General features: G+C 31.8%; 3 protein-coding genes across 4 annotated transcripts; 1 reads left to right on the top strand and 2 right to left on the bottom strand.

The window, feature by feature from the left end:
• LOC109333459 (casein kinase 1-like protein 2) lies at positions 1,295–7,045 on the top strand. 2 transcript variants are annotated; one of them, XM_019568962.1, is made up of 14 exons: positions 1,295–1,583; positions 1,681–1,721; positions 2,199–2,268; positions 2,380–2,528; positions 2,611–2,706; positions 2,798–2,868; positions 3,927–3,988; positions 4,098–4,161; positions 4,244–4,328; positions 4,426–4,552; positions 5,148–5,227; positions 5,309–5,372; positions 5,594–5,740; positions 6,604–7,045. In XM_019568962.1, the coding sequence occupies exons 1-14, from the start codon at positions 1,508–1,510 to the stop codon at positions 6,666–6,668; spliced, it is 1,197 nt and encodes a 398-aa protein (XP_019424507.1). In that variant the 5' UTR covers positions 1,295–1,507; the 3' UTR covers positions 6,669–7,045. The 2 variants fall into 2 exon arrangements, with proteins under 2 accessions (XP_019424507.1, XP_019424499.1); XM_019568954.1 differs by having other exon boundaries at positions 1,297–1,583; positions 5,594–5,736; positions 6,390–7,045.
• Positions 8,648–9,425, bottom strand: LOC109328750. Its single transcript, XM_019562358.1, has one exon. The coding sequence runs from the start codon at positions 9,363–9,365 to the stop codon at positions 9,051–9,053; it is 315 nt and encodes a 104-aa protein (XP_019417903.1). The 5' UTR covers positions 9,366–9,425; the 3' UTR covers positions 8,648–9,050.
• LOC109333451 (linoleate 9S-lipoxygenase-like) lies at positions 11,067–14,596 on the bottom strand (the record flags this gene model as incomplete). Its single annotated transcript, XM_019568943.1, has 9 exons — positions 11,067–11,984; positions 12,113–12,376; positions 12,468–12,775; positions 12,889–12,996; positions 13,172–13,257; positions 13,333–13,653; positions 13,742–13,982; positions 14,065–14,351; positions 14,425–14,596. Coding segments are annotated over 9 exons (2,544 nt in total), but the record flags the coding sequence as incomplete, so codon positions are not given.

Raw genomic sequence — 18,511 nt, 5'->3', positions numbered from 1 at the left:
AGAAACTAATTACTTTTATGATGTATGATTATTTATCTTAACAAATTTCGTGCGTAAGAATCAAATTTTTAATATTTTGGTCAACTAATAACTAATAATACTTTACATCACTAAAATAACACCTTGGTGATAAGATTACAATAATATTTCAACCAGTATAATAAATATCTAATACCATTATAGAAAATTTAATAGAAGATGGTGCACATCACAAATGTAAAGTTAAACAACTTTATAAGCATACAAATCTAAAATAAGATAAATACCAAAAACGTTTTTTCACATATATTCATAAAAACATAATAAAGGTAAGCATTCGAATTATATTTTTTAACTTGCACAACAATAAAAAAACCTTAAATTTTTATTACAAATTGTATCAATAATTCTATGGAGGTGCTTAAATAACTTTATTATTATATTGTAACTAACCAAAATAATAATAATAGATTTTTAATCTTATACTATTTGGATTTGTCGTCAAAATATATAATATTTTGTTTAATTTAATTATACTCATTATCATTTTTTGTTTAAGAAATTACATTTATCTCTTACTGATGTAGTCATGGTAATTAGAGGTGGTTTATATATGATTAAAAAAGAGGATGACATTTTATGTAATTTCGTTAAAACTTTGAGTGCAATTTAATCTTAAAATTATACACATTTCACATTTGTCAATATAAATTTAGAACTTTTGAACTTATACCTTCAAGTTTTATAACTTTGTGCTAACCCACGAACACTAAAATGGAAGGGTGTAAGTGATTATGAATTAAACCATAAATCTAACTGAAAAATATGCTTTCGTTAAATTTAGTTTTTAAGAAACCGTTTAGAATTAGTTTAATTCACGTTTTCATGGGATTTGGAAATCGCGAGAACTATACCAAATCGCGAAACCAATAAATAATTAAGTAATACTTTATACAAAACATTTTCTATCCGAAAGAGTCTTACAAGCAAAAGATAACTATACAAATTTTTACAACTTGAGTAACAATAAGTTTACATAGAAAGGATAACACTATGCCAAACATTATGACCCCTCTATCTCCAAGAGTATTATTATAAGCAAAAGATAATTACACAAATTTTTACAACACTTAAATAAGGAAAAAATTACATAAAAAGTTAACGAATGAATTAAACCGAGCAACATTGACATGATCAATTCAATTTGATTTGATTCCAGCGATAAAAATCAACTAAAACCGGATCATACATTTCGTTCCGAGTATCCAAAAAAAATTAAACTGGACCCTACTAAAAATATAAAAGAAAGAGTTAACAAAATAACCAAATAACTAAAACAACGTCGTTTAAGGGTTCGGTGGAGTGTGGATATGATGAACGAAAGCACGAGGAAACGATCATTCTCGCTTCTTCTTCATCGATTTTGTCCTCTTATTCTTGCGACATAATCTACTTCAAGTCGTAGTTAGCTCAACTCTTCGCTTTTCCAATTTCATTTTCTCAAAAACCCTTCTAGGGTTTCCTTCAAATGGAGCCTCGAATTGGAAACAAGTTCCGTCTTGGTCGAAAAATCGGTAGCGGATCCTTCGGAGAGATCTATCTTGGTACTTTCTCTTTTCATTCGCTTCTAATTTTTATATATTTACTTTTAATTTCTAAATTCGAGTTAATTTGATATTTTCATTCTAAATTTTGGTTCAGGTACTAATCTTCAGTCAAATGAAGAGGTTGCGATTAAGCTTGTGAGTTCTCTGAGCTATAACTATCGTAATTTGAAAAAAATGAACTTGTTTGTGTGGTGTTTGTGAAATTGCAATACTGAGAAAATTGAAAGTGTTATGGAGAATTGGAATGTTTTAGTTTTAGAGGTAATATTGGAGTGATTGGATAACTGTTTCTGTGTGCTTTCAATTTGTTTTGACTTTTGAGCACTTGATTTTGAAATGTCTGGTAATATATGAAGCATGGGTACTTCAAAAATGGTTGTCCTAGTGGTAATATATTTTTTCGCCTATTTGTTTTTCAATTATTTTATGATTTCTTTTCTTTATCAATGTATCATGTTGTGTGTGTGTGTGTGTGTATATATATATCTATGCTTCCTCGCTGGCAATTGAAATTTTTTCTGTATATTTCTGCTGCAAAGTTGAAATTATTGAATGCCAAATCAAATGTTGTTGTTTGAGTATTTTCTAATAAATGTTTCCCTTTTGATTCAGGAAAGTGTCAAAACCAAGCACCCTCAATTGTTGTATGAATCAAAGCTGTATAAAATACTGCAAGGAGGAAGTAATCTCCTGTCTCAGCTGAATTTTTGTCTTTTGGACCTCTTTGCTTATGATAGACTTTGTAGTACTCACTCCCCTTATATGTTTTTTGCTGTCTACTTTTCTTTTGCAGCTGGGATCCCAAATTTGAAATGGTTTGGTGTTGATGGAGAATACAATGTCCTTGTGATGGATTTGCTGGGACCTAGTCTTGAGGATTTATTCAATTTCTGTAGTCGTAAATTGTCCCTCAAAACAGTTCTCATGCTTGCTGATCAGATGGTAGGTTTTCCTTGTGTCAAATTGAAATATCATTTACATTCACTAGTTTTATCATAACATCTCAAACTTGAACTGTTTGCAGATAAATAGAGTTGAATTTGTTCATTCCAAATCATTTTTACACCGGGACATCAAGCCAGACAACTTCCTCATGGGTTTAGGGAGGCGTGCGAATCAAGTATTACTTTAATTCTTGTTTTTTAATTTCCTTTTTTTAATTTGTCATATCCTGTATTAAGTTATTTTTTTCAAACTTGTCTCTTTTGTAGGTGTACATGATTGACTTTGGTCTTGCAAAGAAATACAGGGACACCTCTACACATCAGCATATTCCTTATAGGTACTTTTTTGCTCTTCTTAGATTTATTTGTTTTGTGCACCATGGTTGGACAGTGAAACTTAAACAACTTCATTTTTTAGGAAAATAGGAACTAGAACGTTATTTATTGTTATGGAAATTCTTTATCTTGATGTTAGGTATTGTTAATTGTTAATTATTAATTATTTATGTGTCTAACTGACTATATAGTGTTAGAGTTTCCCTGTAAAAGAGTAGCAGCTTCAAAATTGACATTGTTGAAAGATGTGAACCTAATTTGGCTTGCACTGGAACTATGCCTTTTTGTTCCAATTGTTGGTGCTATTTTATGCACTTGTGATTTGTGAATGTATGTTTCTTTCATCATTGCATGGCTCATTGTTGTTACTTAAATCAGTTCATTGAGTAATTTCTCTGATTATTGTGTAATTAGTCTTTGTTTTATTTGTAAGTGTATAACAAGTGTTGTGCTTGCTCAGAGTCTTTACCCCACCTGTTATTACATTCTTCTGATGCTAGTTCTTGATGGCATTCCTTAGCATTTCTAGTGAATTTGGGTGTGTCCTAGGTTCTTGACCAATTTTTGATGGATAACTTTTATAGTTTTGGTAGAGGAGTTTAATTTTTTGTTGCAATTTTCAATCTATGCTACAACTTGGTGTATTTGAGCGGACTCTTGTATTTTTACGGAGGGTTCTTCGGCTCATCATTTGATGTAGCATAGTATTAGACAGCTGGTGTCTATTAGCTGGTAAGCTTGTGTCCTTTTTTTATGGAAATTCACTAAAAGATCTATTGATGGATTATGGGAAGCTTTGTTACAAAGTTAGGCTGGTTTTCTTTTTTTCTATGTTTATTTTTCTTCTTTTGTATCGAAGGATTCTTTATCCTCCTCACCTTGTAATTCTTTCTCTTCTTGGTTAATTTATTCTTTCATAAAAAAAATATTACCACCTTAAACTAAGGTTTCAAATTATTTATTTCTGATCAAAATAGCACTTGATTTTTTTGGCTTCAAGTTGTCCATCTATTTTTTGTGCAGTTTGTTGTGAATTTGACTTTCTTGTAATCATTTGCAGAGAGAATAAGAATTTAACTGGGACTGCTAGGTATGCTAGTATGAATACTCATCTTGGAATTGGTATGCTCTTCATGTCTCTCTTGATCAATAATAGTTCAATATCATGTCTTATTTCTTTTTTGACAACCTTTCCTTCTGACCTGACAATGCCATTTTTATGCTTTAATAGAGCAAAGCCGCAGGGATGATTTAGAGTCACTTGGATACGTTCTTATGTATTTTTTAAGAGGAAGGTGAATCTCCCTCTCACTTCTATCTATTTATTATTTCTTGTATTTCCTTACCACATACAATTTTTATTTGTTATTTCTGCAGTCTGCCTTGGCAGGGATTAAAAGCAGGTAATAAGAAGCAGAAGTATGAGAAAATAAGCGAGAAAAAAGTTTCAACTTCTATTGAGGTATGGTTATATAATAATAAAATGTTCTGTTTAATATTATGTATGTAAATATTTTGTTTTTATAATTATAACTGATTTTAGGTTGCTTCTTTTCTAGTCTCTCTGTCGTGGCTATCCCTCAGAATTTCTATCATACTTCCATTACTGTCGATCACTGAGGTTTGATGATAAACCAGATTATGCTTATTTGAAAAGACTTTTCCGGGACCTTTTCATCCGTGAAGGTTTGAACCTTATTTTCCTATTTCTATTTTATTTGGGGATGTGTTATAGTCATTCTCCAGAATTAGGGTAGAATGAATTGATTTCATTGAATTATGCTAAGAATACATCAGTCATATATACAAAGCTGAAAAGCTAATTTAGGAAATACAATGCATTCAGGGATATTTCCTTCATTTCATACACTATAATTGTAATTTGCTAAATTAGGAAATAATACAACTAATAAAACATGGTTTCTTATACTCATTGGTAACAATAGTTTAGTGATTAAGAAATGATTCATGGTTTCTTATACTCATTCTAAAATAATAGTCTTTCAAGGTTTTCCGTCAGGATTAAGAAATGCATTAAATAACATAAAAATTCTAATACTTTGCTAAATTACCCTTATTCGTAAGTGGTGTATCGTAAATCTTTATAGATATTTGGACCTGTTGGGTCATAATTGCTTAAGTGTATATTTGGAAAAATATAATGAATGTTATAAAATGATCAAAATGGAATAAAATTAAACTTTCAAAGAGACAATTATTTCGGCCTGGAGAGTGTTTTAATGTGCCATTTATTTTTTTGATTGTTGACTTCTGTCTCCAGGATTCCAGTTTGATTATGTCTTTGATTGGACCATTTTGAAATATCAACAATCTCAAATTGGCACTCCTACCCGTCCTATTGTAAGTTGAAGTATGCTATCTCATTGCATTATCTGTTTGATTGTTGAGATTAGGTTATTTTAGTGAAAGTGAAACTTGTAGGGTTCTGCTGCTGGACCAAGTTCTGGCATGCCACCAGCTGTTGCAAATGCTGATGGACAGCCAGGTATGCTTTTTTCTTTTAACTTCACATCCTGATCTACCATTCGGCTACCTTGATTGATTTGTTTATAGAAAGATTGCTAAAGAGTGTAGCTTCATACCATTAAACATTCTGTTAGTATTGTGCTTGCATAGATACTTTTCTCCTTTTTATTGTCATTTTACTAATTCTTTTCTCCTTTTTTGATATTCCTCATGCTTTTTGATGTGGTAACTTCTGGGTAGGTGGGGAAGATGGCAGGCAGACTGGTTGGCTTTCATCAGATCCTACTCGTAGGAGAAACTCCGGACCTATTGCTAATGATGTACTTTTATCTAGACAAAAAGCCCCACTTATAAATGAATCAACTGTATCTAAAGATGTTATGGTATGTACATTTATTTGTAGTTCAGTTTTTGCCTGTGAAGTCATCATACTTCTTGCAGAGAGTTCAATGGTGATAGCTTATTTATGCACTAGTATTCAGATTTCTTTCTTCCACATTATTTTACCCGTCAAACTATTTCTGATCGAGAAAATGATCAATTATTAAGAATATGGGGTCGTTCTAGAAGAAAAAAATATGAACATTGTTTGCCCATCCAAGACCAAAAAAATATTATTTAGCTACGTTTTTGCATGTTGCTTTTGTTCATCACTGGATTGCAAAGTATTGGTTGCATCGCTTGTGTTTATGTTCACAGCTGAAACATAAGTTAAGTAGGTAATGTAAACATTTTGCAGAAATCAGCTTTATGTTAGACAAGTCATATATTAATCTCTGGATTTCACAACTTCAGATCTGCATCAAGAGTTTTGTGGGATGTATATATTCACGTAGGGCATGTTTTCTCGGTAAAGGAAATGAATATGGCTCTGTGTAGTATGTGTTAATGATTTTCTTTGTGAGTGCCTTATTGGTTAATTGGTTCATGATTCATATCCTATTTGAAATTTCATGCGGGTATTTGTAATCCAGGTTATATGTATTGCAGTTAGTTTTCAATGGTACTTATGAACTTTTGTGCATTGTGTATGCAGTTGTCTAGTTCCAATTTCTTCCAGCCAAGTGGATCTGCTAGGCGACGTGTTGTCTCTGGGGGCCATGATGCAGTCGTTGGCAGTGAGACTGAGCCCTCTCGTCCTCCCATCATGGATTCAAGTCAGGGAGCACTTCGTAAAATCTCTGGTGCCCAAAGAAGTTCTTCTATCTTGCCATCCGATCACAACCGAGTAGCCTCTGGCAGAAACACACCGAACATAATGAATTTGGAAACAACTCTAAAAGGTATCGAGATTCGAGACCCTTCATTTCAATGACGAAAGGATACAGTATCAACAGCTCCCGCTCCTGATCACCTTTCTATGTAAATGCTGAAAAGTTTTACACTGATTTTCACAAACTTCAAGTACAGTGTTGTTTGTGGTTTGTTTTTGAAGAAAAGCTGCAAACAAGTTGGGAATTACCCCCACAAGTATACAATGCTCAGGTGGTTTCTTGACACAACTAGGCCTCTTAAATGGCTTCTGTTCATAGTTTGTGGTTCTGAAAATGTTATACCTCAACTTTACTATCACTTTCTCTTCAATATCTTTGATTGATAACTGGCCTATTTTCTTGGGGATAAATAAATGCATTTGCTAAACAAAAAAATCATGTATTCATAATTTCATATCATTGTACAACTATATTTATAAAAGGATGATCTGGTGCATGAGGTAAGGTTTGAGGTGGGTAGATATATGTACAACTATATCTTCGAAAGTGGAGACTATTTCTAAGATTTAAACTCATAACCTGTAGATAAGTAATTTTACTGTTAAGTCGAGTTGATCCTTTATAAGTAAATATCATAAAATTGAGGATAATATTTGTCACCTAAAAGAAAGGGAAAGTCCCCTCCAACTTATTGTGCTCCTGCCAAATTCTTCCCATGTTCCTGCCCCAAATTCTCATCATGGCCAGTATTTTTTATTCTCATTATCAATGGATCCTTATGTTAGAAAAAGAGAGGCAAAAATATGAAGTCAGGAAATGGATAATGTTAGGTAATTAATAAATTAAGATAGTATTACTAGCTAGTTTCTAATGTGTAATTTTGCATTTTCGATGAGGCGTAATAATCCGAACTACTTATCTGAATTAATCTGAATTTTATTTATTGAGCAAAATGATCACAAACTATTTATCATATACATATTCAATGATTCATAATGGTGAATATTAACCTCTAACATGCCATTTGCATCTAAGAGAAGTCAAACCTAAAACAATGCACACTAGAATTATTTAAAATAAATGTCACTTTGTGTGGAGGTTCAATTGCAATAAAATAATAATAATCTAAAAATTGAAGATGAAACAGCATAAGTGTCCATTTTAAACCTAAAGGTTAATTTAGAATTTGAATTTTGGAGGGGAATGAGAGAAAAAAAGGTCTGAGAGCCATAAAATATACTCGTGAGATAACTCACAAATCATCTTTACATTCATTTCCTTCCAAAATTCAACTCCCAAACTAACTCTAAGATTTTGTTTGAGAGTGTAATTTTGGAGGGGAATAGAAGGAAAGAAATAACTTTAGAAAGCCTCCCCTTGTTTGGGAGTTGGATGAAGGTCTTGGAGGGTTTTTAAAACTCTCTAAAACCTTTCATGTGTTTATTTGTAAAATTCCTCTAATTTAGAGTTTTTTGGAGATAAAATAAAAAATACTTTAACATTTTTAGTATAATTATATATTATTGTTCATTTCTGATTATTAATTATACTTTAAGAGGAAAAATAAAAAATAATATAACATTGCAATTAGTTTACGTTCTCCATTTCATACATCCACAACAAGGAAGATAACTGTTTTCTTTTCCTCTTTCCTTTCCCCTTCCTAACCCTTTAATCTATTTCCTTCCCTTTCATTCCTAACTCCCAAACATAGCTCGCATTCCCTCTCCCCATTACCCACCTTTTTTTTTTAGCAAAATAGAAAAATTCATTATCTAAAACCAATCAATAAAAACAAGATCATAGATAAAACTAGCCACCTTCTGAAAAGGGTTGTAACTTAAACTTGATCCAAATTACATCAGAGAACAATAACAATCAACAACAACAACTTAAAGCTTAGCAGTGAAATATACACAAAAGCTTATACTTCATTTGCTTGAAAATGTTGTCCTCTGATCTGCATTTGCTTTTAAAGATCCTATTTCTTTCCAATCAAATACTATATAAGTCATAGCCAATATAATATCAAAAAGGATAACTTGATAAAGGGGTCAGAAGCTTCTTTCAAACTGGACTGTAATTAATTTATTGACTTCAATTGTATGAGATAACTTGATATCAAATAACCAATGTGTTAACAAGTGTGATAGTTGATTCAGCTGTGAACAACCTAGTATTACTATACAACAACTAAACTTTTATTCCACTAGGTGGGTTCGGCAAGAACCGATATTACTATATTATAGATATAGATATTCTTTTCTAGAATAAGATTGTCCATGAGGCCAAAAAATACTATAGGAAACACATATTTAAAACAAATGCAGTGATCCAAGTTGAAGTCTTGCATATGGAGAAAACTTCTATTGGGTAAGCTATCCTCATATTAGTATAGGTGCTATCGGCTCGAATAAGATTGCCTCTCTTAGAGGATACACTTGGCTATACCAAAAACACTATATACCATTAGTTAGCAATCACTACCACCCATAGACAACTTTGGTGAATGTGTTCTTGATCCACTTGAAGCTCTTCTTAAAAGAACCTTTCATTTTTCCTTCCACAGCATAAACTTTATACCCAACTACTCTCTTCTTCTTTTGCAACTCTGGGTCATTGAAGCTCCAACTTTTTGATGCTTTATGCAGCTTTAGTTCCTTACCTATCTCATATGGATAAGCATATGAATCAGCACACCTCAAATCTTCCATGTTTGTTGGGGCAATAACCCTGCCTCCACTGTACCTTTCAATCTGTAAATTCTCATCCCTGCATGATTTGGATCTGAATTCCATGATAGGAAAGACTTGAAAACTAAGGGTATGTTTTGAAGTGAGAACTAGCTAGGAGAATGGTTGAAGTCAAAAAGATCTTTAGTGGATTTGCTTTTACTAGTCATATTTTTTTTTTATATAACTACTAGTATCTAAGTGTATCTAACAAATCTCTTTTTAAGGTGAATGAGTGTCCATTCGAATAAGAAATGAATATCTTCTGTCCCAAAAGCATGTCTCTAATCCTGTTCAATTAATAAATATTTTCTATTACTTAATTTTTTTAATAGGTATCACATTTTTATTGGATTGAGACATAATTGAGGATGTGTTATGATATGTATTTTCCTCCAAAATTAGAATCTTTGATTAGTTATATTTTATTAGCATTGTTTAAAGCTTATATTTTTCAAACTTTATATCCAATGAGTCAAATATTTTCTCATTAGGGAGTAGTTGAAGATGATGTTATTGTATATGTCATTGTTTTCTCTCTATTGAGTCCATTGTGGCTGCAAGTATTCAACTTTGATTCGCAAAGTAGAATTACGTGATGATTTTGGGGTTGACTTGCTTTCTGACGTGAAAGTGCTAAATTTGGTTATTGAACCAAGGTCCAACAACATTCTTTTAAATAGCAGTTGTGCTCATGATTTTGCTTAAAGTAGTTATAGTTATTGTATTTTTTTTTCCTACTTTATTTCTTACGTCTTTGAGTAAGGAATTAATCACTTTCGGAGTTTATAATTGTCCTTCTTGACAAATGTCGCTTCCACTAATCACTTTCGGAGTTTATTTCATTGATTGTTGGTAGTCAGTATATCCTTTGTGGTGTGAATTATGAAAGTGGTGGCATATATTTTTGTGGTTAAAAAAAATTTAAATTACAGTCTAATACGATTTATCTTGATGTATCTTGATGAACCCAGATATAGAATAGTTCAATTATGATGTATCTTGATGTAATTGATCACATCATTGTAATTTAATGCTACACGAGAATAGTAGGATAATATAGTTGTGAAGATAACCCAACTTTAATATTATTACTAGTTAGCAAATTAAAACAATGACAAGGAAGAATAGAATTATCAAAAAATACATAATCACATAAATTCTTAGATGTATTGAACGTACGTATTGATGATGTTCAAGAAACTTTAGAAAAGTGAGATGAAGTGAACTTCACTATTAGCAGTTTAGCACCACCCTCTTAGCTTAACTTGCGCAAAATCACATAAACTTGTGATTTTTTACACAAACTTCTGTTGCTATTTCCTAATAATCCAAACAAAACCTTAAATTATACATCAACCACATACATTTTAAGGTAAAGAATATAGACACACAATTTATCTCTCTCTCTGTTTTTTTTCCCTTTTCTTTACTTGAAGAGCAAATATTTCCTCGATGGTATCACTTGTTGGTGGTGTACATAAAACATTAATCACTATATGTGCCTTTATTACTGTTATGCATATTTAATAGCTATATGTGCCTGAACTTCTTTATGTGGGTGTGCCACAGAATAATAATGTTGTTATCCTAATTATCTTGACTTAAGGTAAACTCAATAGGGGAAATAGCATATCCCATTATTTAATGATATAATCATGTTCTGGCCATGGTAATGTTACATTTGGACTAGTGGTAGAACAAACTTCCCTGCTGCACTCATTACAGAAACTCTCAAACATTTTCCCATTGCCAACTTGTTCTGCCTCAATGCTCAATACACAAATTTCATATTCTGATTCAAGCTTGGTACAATAACTACAAATATAGCAATTCTTATTGATGATAATAATACTCAGATAAGATGAAGGAAATGGATTCCTTTTCATCTTTTATTTTATTCAGCAATACAACACAACAATGACATTTTAGATAGAGATGCTGTTTGGAATGCCTCTGAAAGTCAATCCTTCCTCACTGGAAGGATAGAGTAGAGTGTAAGGCAGCTTCACCGGCCCGTAACGGTTCCTCAATGTCTCATCATTGTTCCTCTCTATAAGCTTTTTCTCAATTTCTGCTAACTTCTTACCAAACTTCCTAAAGGCCTCAATTGGTTGTGCATCAGAAGTCCAAATATCACCACCATCTCTCTGTCCAAGGTAGACTTCATCAGAAGCATGCCTTGATAAGACCTCTATAATTGTAAGGTCAGTAAGGGTCTCATTCTTTGGGGTGATTGTTTTCAAAAACACCTTCTGAGGGTTCTTGGCTAGCTCATCATACTCGGGTGATCCTTTCTCGGGAATGAATCTTCTGCTAAGAGTCGGGCGGTTAAGGATATAACCTCCATATGGATACTGTCCAAAGTTAACAGCAGCATGAAGGGCTGAAGCAGTCCATATGAGGGTACTGGCAATTTCAATCAATTCTTTGCGAGTTTGCAACTTCGGCCACCATGGCGCATTTTTCTTGTCACCATGACCCACCTCTACAAGTTCTTTCCAGAAAGCTTGGAGTTCAGCATCTTGTGCAATTGCAGCATCTGACTCATAGTAGAAAGAGACATATTCTTCGACCCATGACTTGATTGCAGCCCATATCTCTAGTCCATCAGCAGCATAAGGATAGTCGTCTATTAGAAGACGGATTCCGTGGGGCGAAGATGGGTCTTCAACAGCCACTCCCCTGTATTAGAAGCAAGGAGATAACAATATTAACATAGAAAGATATTTATGTTCAAGCTCTTGTATCTTAATGAATGGACCTAAAATCTTGTTTCTTGTATCGGCTTGCTTTTATAAGGTGAGGATTACCTCTTGATAAGATCGGCAGGTAGTGCTTGCTCAGGAAAAACCCATTCCTTGTAAATAACAGCAGAGTTTTCCAAAGAATATTTCCCCCACAAGAATGTTGTCTCAATAATACCCTCTGCATTGATCAACACATTCCGCGCAAGTGCATTAATGTTCATTGTATCGCGATAGTGTGGAAGTAAAAGTTTATGAACTGGATGAACAACACTAAGGTGCCTGTTTGTTGCAATGATGAATGGCTCAACAACTGCATGAGTGTTTAACCTGACATCCATTTCAAGATATTAATAAACAATTCCTAGATAGATAGTAAAAATAAGTTTGATTGTATAAACCTTATTAACAAAATTTATACCAGTGGCTAACAAGTTGATGAAAGCTGGAGTCGTTTACGATTACATAAGCCTTGGCAAGCAGCCACAGAGAACCATCAGCACCTTGGTCTGCTGGTAGGTAAACATTACTAATAGGACCATAATTATCACCCTGAGGATGTGGCTTACTTAGCTCAATGGCCAATGGCTTTAACGTTCCATTGCTTTGCAAGAAAAGGATGGTTCTCGTAGCATAGGCCTTTCGAGTGTCAGTTGCATTTATTTTCCTCAAATATGGAATGATTGTGTCATGGTGATTAAGTATGAACAACTTGTTTTCTGCAATAGCCTGTTTTAACAAATATAATGTAGTCATCATTAGGCATTTGTATCATATTAGAACTTCAATTGTTCAAAGTATTGCTGCTTAACTAGAGGGAAATAAATAAATATGGTGAATACCTGTTCTACAGTGAGCCCATCCAAGTTCGGCTCCAAGTGTTCTTTGGTTATTGTACTGGTATTATCACCATAGACTTGGGGATCAAGCTTGCTCTTTGGTGGAAACTCCTGCATTGAATTTGGAGTTCAATGAAGTTATCAATTGGAAATTCAACTTTAAAGGAGGACGAAAGATTTTGAGTTCTATGTAGTTGCCAAACAGTAAGTGCAAACTGGTTCAGGAATCAAAAATCAAAAATCAACCAACGGTATCATCAGATAGCGCATGATCCATTAAGTTTACCTGAAGTCTAGTAATAATGTGTGGATTCACTCCAGCAATCATCTCTCTTGCAAATTCTTCATCAGTCGTCCATGCAGACTTCTCCACTGTTCAACAAAATCAATCAACTTTCCATTGCTTTGAATTTCAATTGCTAGGCTATGACTACGATTCTAACATACCTTGAATCACATTAGGTTCTGGAAACTTTAAGGCTTGTTCACCATCAGTTCTGAAGAGTTCCTTGAACAAAGGGATTGGGCTAATGTCACTTAGTATATTGGTAGGAAGCTTAATTCCACCATCATACAGTCCTCGAACATCTTCAAAGCTGTTAAACTCGGGCTGATTGAATTGTAAGCGAATCGCAGATTGCAACTGTGGTATAACATTTTGAGATGCAGATTTAAGTATATAGACAAGAAAATCAGAGGACTTCAAGTGACCAAATGATTCATCTCTTGGTAGGTAAACAATGTCACTTCGGCTCTCGCTCTTAGGATCTGTTCAAATATATAATAGAAAACTACATTTCAGCAGCAACAAACAATAACCTTAGTACTCATAGCAGTGAATATGTTTAAGGCTGACCTTTCCTAGATGGTTTTCGGCCAGTTCTTCCCCTGCGAGGGTAAGGCAACTCACTCGATCCTCCAAGAACAGGACGAGCCAAGCTGGCATTCTTGTCCGGTTCACCAAGATCATTGTAGACATCATAATCATAAATCCTTTCCCACTCCTTACGCTCTCCTTTTCCATCCCCTCTTAAAGTTTTCAACTCTTCTTGTCTATAATACACTAGTGGAGCTGGTGTTTTCCCAGGGAGATATGTCTACATTTATATTATATAAAATTTCAATACAGGGTTGTCAGCTATATGTATCAAACAATATAGAAGGGGGTTAGTAGTTTACCTTGTTGGCGAAGAAAATGCGATCAGTGTCATACTTCTTTTTGTTGTAAACCCATGAGTTGCATAGAAAGTGGATAGTTCCTTGATTAGGAACATCTTCAAGGGTCAAACTAACAAGGAAGAATTCAGATTGAGTAAAATTCTCAATATAAAAAGCACCAGGAATTCCAAAGTCAGAATCCCATTCAAAATGAACATTGAAAGCTTCCTGATTAGCACCCAAGTTTGGTAATGAAGGAAGATGTTTCTCCAAGTATGCTAGTTTTCCAACCTTCCCTTTTCCACTTCCTGTAAACAAATGTGTACTTATGAGTATATATATAAGATGAATATTAGAATGAAATAAGAAGATTGTAATTACCATCAGAAGAAGTAGCACTAATGAGTTTAAAACCAATGGATTGACCCAAGAAAGAAGTGGCAGCATCAACAATACCACCAACAATACCACCAACAAGGTTGAGGCCACCACTTACAATACCTCCAACACTTTTTGCACCTGTTAAATCAATATTTTTTGTTTTTTTTTTTTTTTTTTTGTTAAAACCAAACCCCGTTACAACATATTATCTTTTTGGAAATCATATTTGTTTCTCTCTTCTTCTGTTTACAACATATTTGTTTCTTCATCTTCCTTATACTTCATACATCTCAAACCCTATACTTAGGTTAGTGCCAACAAGAATGTTGGGTACTTTATTTCAGCTTTTTACTTTCATACTCAGATTTTTTTTATTCAAAGGTTTTACCTTTGGAACATGAAGGTTGTGTTTCAAAAGGTTTTACATTTCATGAATGTTATATGTTTTTTGTTGCATTCACCTTATGATGTTAATATTTGTTTCTTGTTTCTTGCATGCTGTTAGAACATGCATTTTCCATATCAGAACTAATATGACATGATCTACTTTTTTAGATCCGGTCTATTTTCACATTTATCCTCTTTGGCTTTTTTCGATGTCTCTTTCATATTTTTTGTGTTAAAATTTTCATCTTTATGATTTATTCAGATCTGATCTACTTTGCAACGGTCTACTTTTTCAGATTCGGTTGTTACTATTACATGCATTTGTCTTTTGAAGAATGTTTATCCTCTTTGGCTATGTTATCTACTTTCAGATTTTTAAGGTCTGAAAAATGTGATTTTGAGTACATGTTTGTTACATGCATTTATCTTTCGAAAATACTTAGAGGGGATGAATGAAAAAGTTTATAATTAGAAAATACTTATGGAACTATTAGTTTAAAGTTTTGGTGTGTTTCACTTTCTCATGTCCCTATCAATGAAACTCTCTAATAGTTAGAAGACTCATTAGTCATGGTCCTAGTCGGGTCCAATTCACATAAGATATGAGGGAATAATTGAATGAAACTATATGTAGAAAATGTTTATTGAACATTTGTCTTAAATTTTGATTAATTCAAAACATGTTATCTCACTTATAACTCTTTTTCTTTCCTATGTCAAGATAATACTGGAACTCACGGCTTCCTAATTTGTCAGACTAAACCTGTAATTATTTTCCATTTTGCATGTGTGTTGGTAAAAGATTTAACGAGCACAATGTCTTTTAATTTCCTGCTTAAAATAAAAACAACACATGCACCAGAGAAAATAAAGTGATTATTTGTATGTCAATAAAACATAAAACAAAACAAAAAAACAAAAATGAGTAATTGGATTATACTATCAAAGTATAAAATCATATCAATAAGACATTGGTTTATGATGTAATGTCTCATTAAATTTTAGGATAATTAAATGATTGAAAATTTAATTCAAAAGAAAAATATTTGTTATCAGAGGTGGATCTTGATGCAATGTCTAGGAGGGGAAATCATATTTATTTATACTTTATAATTAAGATTAAACAGTAACAAATAATATACAGAATTATATATAATTATTTCAAAGTTTCAAAATAATATATTAATTCTAAATAATAATAATCACGTTAAAGAGAAATGTACATTCATTTAAAATGTCTTAAACTCATCAACGATTGAATTAGAGGTAAAAAATTTAGTTATTTTATATTTAATATATATTATATTTGATGTTGTATGTAAGAAATTCATCTTCCATCTTACTATATAATTTTGTTTGGTTAGCTTTGTTGCTCAAAATTTTGGAGTAGTTAAACCATAATAGTTAAGATAAAACGAACAACTCAATCAAGTAAATAATATGCATTTACTTTCCCATATCATTAAAATTGCATTTAATTCGTTGATGATTGAAAGTTTTTTAAACATGAATGACTAACAAAATCAATAATAAAATGTTGAAATCTTATCTTGTTTATTGAAATTTATTGTGTAGAATTTTTGGACAAAAGTGCATATGTTATAGATATTAAATGTTTTATAAAAATCCTTACAATCTTAGGACTTTTGCTTCAAAGTTTGACAAGTACAATATGTGATCATCATAATCTATTTTTTAAGTGTAAGATCATTAAGAACTCAAATGAAGTCATAATAATATAAATAATACAATATTTACATATGTACGAGAACTTGATTCATTATCTATAATTTTTAGAAAGATCACACAAAATATATTGTAGATATTTATCTAGTTACAAATTGAATAGATATAATCTTCAATAAGTATTTTCATGAGGATATTATTTAGATATAGCTAAAAAAAATTAAATTTTGAAAAAAAAATTTTAAATTCAGGGGGCAACAGGCAGTTGCCCCCGCTTACTACTAAGAAGGTCCGCCACTACTTGTTATTAAGAATAGTCATACACACAAAAGAAATTAATTAATTCCTGAAAAAGAATAAAGCCAAAAAATTCGGTAAGATAACATAAAATTAAAGTTAGTTTCTTTCTTGGTAGATAGATGAGTTACTTAAAGACATGTAGGGGTTTGACTTATGTCATCTGTATTGTTAGTGTAGGCAAAATTCACTCAAACAATACTCACAGTTTTGTTTTCAACAATATTATTCGTATAATTAAATTTGATAATTTTCCTTATGATAAATAATTTTTATTTTATTTTTCATTATACATATATTTATAAAATTATTAATAAAAAATCATACAAACCAAATGAGTTTTTTTTGTTTGCTCAAATTTGTTGTGCACAAAAATATAATTATATTGCATTTTATGTCATAAATAGGCAAAATCAATGATGAACAGATAAAACTAAAATAATCAATCTAAAAAGATATGACGTCCAATCCCAACAAAATAATAAAAATGTTACTAGTTTCAGTAGTTTGCAATGTCAAAACGTTAGATATGAAATATTAAATCTCTTTGTAATGTAAGACACATATATATATATAATGCTTTTAATTTTATTTTTATTAATAATTTATAAAAAACATTTTACCTTCATTTGATTTCTTTTTTTTAAATCTTGTAGAAAAAATGTCAAAATGTTATTGTCAATTTCCAAAAAGAACTTGAAATTTATCTCAAAAAGTGAAAACGAAGATGATAAACTACCACAAGAAAATCGCTTACTAGTATCGGCTTGTGACCGACGCTAAGGGACTAATTAGCACTATCACTATTTTGATCCAAGCTAAACAACATAAGTCATAAGTGTACGGTCATTTCGAGTCGGGTCCTAATTTAGCATCAACTTTATCAATTCTAATAGTGACACTATTTTTTTAAAGGCTTTATTTGGTTGCATAAGAGAAAATAAGAAGAAAGAAAGAAGTGAGAAAGAAAGCGGTGAGAAAGAGAAAATGTAGAAATAGAATAAATTTTAGTGATATTTGGTATAAGAGAAGAATGAGAGAAAATGAATATAAATAGATATTTCCTGCTCTTTCTCTTTTGTTTGGTTGGATAGAAAATGAGAAGATAGATGATGTTATGATTAAAATGACAAAAGTATTCCTAAAATAATAAAATGAGAGAGAAAAATGTTTGATTTGTTATTAATTAAAAATAAAAATTATAATTTTAATGATATATTTTATTATAATTCCAATTAACATTTTTAATTGATATTTTTTATATTTAAAATAGAATTATTTATATTAATAGTATTTAAAAAATTTGAAAGGTATTTATGTTATTGCATACAAAATTTTCATCGCATTTCGCTTTCTCACCAAAGGAGGAGAGTAAGATTTCTATGTGGATCTCACATGTTTTTTATTCTCTCCTCTCTTTCTTCCTTCTCAACAAACAAGAGAAATTTTCATTTTCTCTTCAATCTCTCTCTTACTCTTTTCTCTTCCCTCTAATTCTCCTCTACCAAAGAAAGGCTAAGTGATGCTACTCTTTGTTCAATCAAATCATAGAAATTTATGTTGGCCAACTTATACAAAATTTAGTGTGAGCTACTAGTCATTGCTATTATGACTTACAAAATCATATATCTATGTATAGTAGTCTATGTATGTGAAATTGAGTAAAATATAACACCTCAATTGTACTAATCGTCATTGGCTTGGTCTTTGTTAATAG

The sequence above is a fragment of the Lupinus angustifolius genome, chromosome LG02 (genome assembly GCF_001865875.1).
Source record: "Lupinus angustifolius cultivar Tanjil chromosome LG02, LupAngTanjil_v1.0, whole genome shotgun sequence".
NCBI lineage: Eukaryota > Viridiplantae > Streptophyta > Magnoliopsida > Fabales > Fabaceae > Lupinus > Lupinus angustifolius.
The sequence above is the reverse complement of the archived record's forward strand: the minus strand, read 5'-3'. Positions and strand labels throughout refer to the sequence as shown.

Coding starts and splice junctions, on each gene's coding strand:
- LOC109333459 (XM_019568954.1), top strand. CDS start 1,508: ATGGAGCCTCGAATTGGAAACAAGTTCCGTCTTGGTCGAAAAATCGGT. Junction 1,584..1,680: donor CTTCGGAGAGATCTATCTTG/GTACTTTCTCTT, acceptor ATTTTGGTTCAG/GTACTAATCTTCAGTCAAAT. Junction 4,162..4,243: donor ATGTATTTTTTAAGAGGAAG/GTGAATCTCCCT, acceptor TTATTTCTGCAG/TCTGCCTTGGCAGGGATTAA.
- LOC109328750 (XM_019562358.1), bottom strand. CDS start 9,365: ATGGAATTCAGATCCAAATCATGCAGGGATGAGAATTTACAGATTGAA.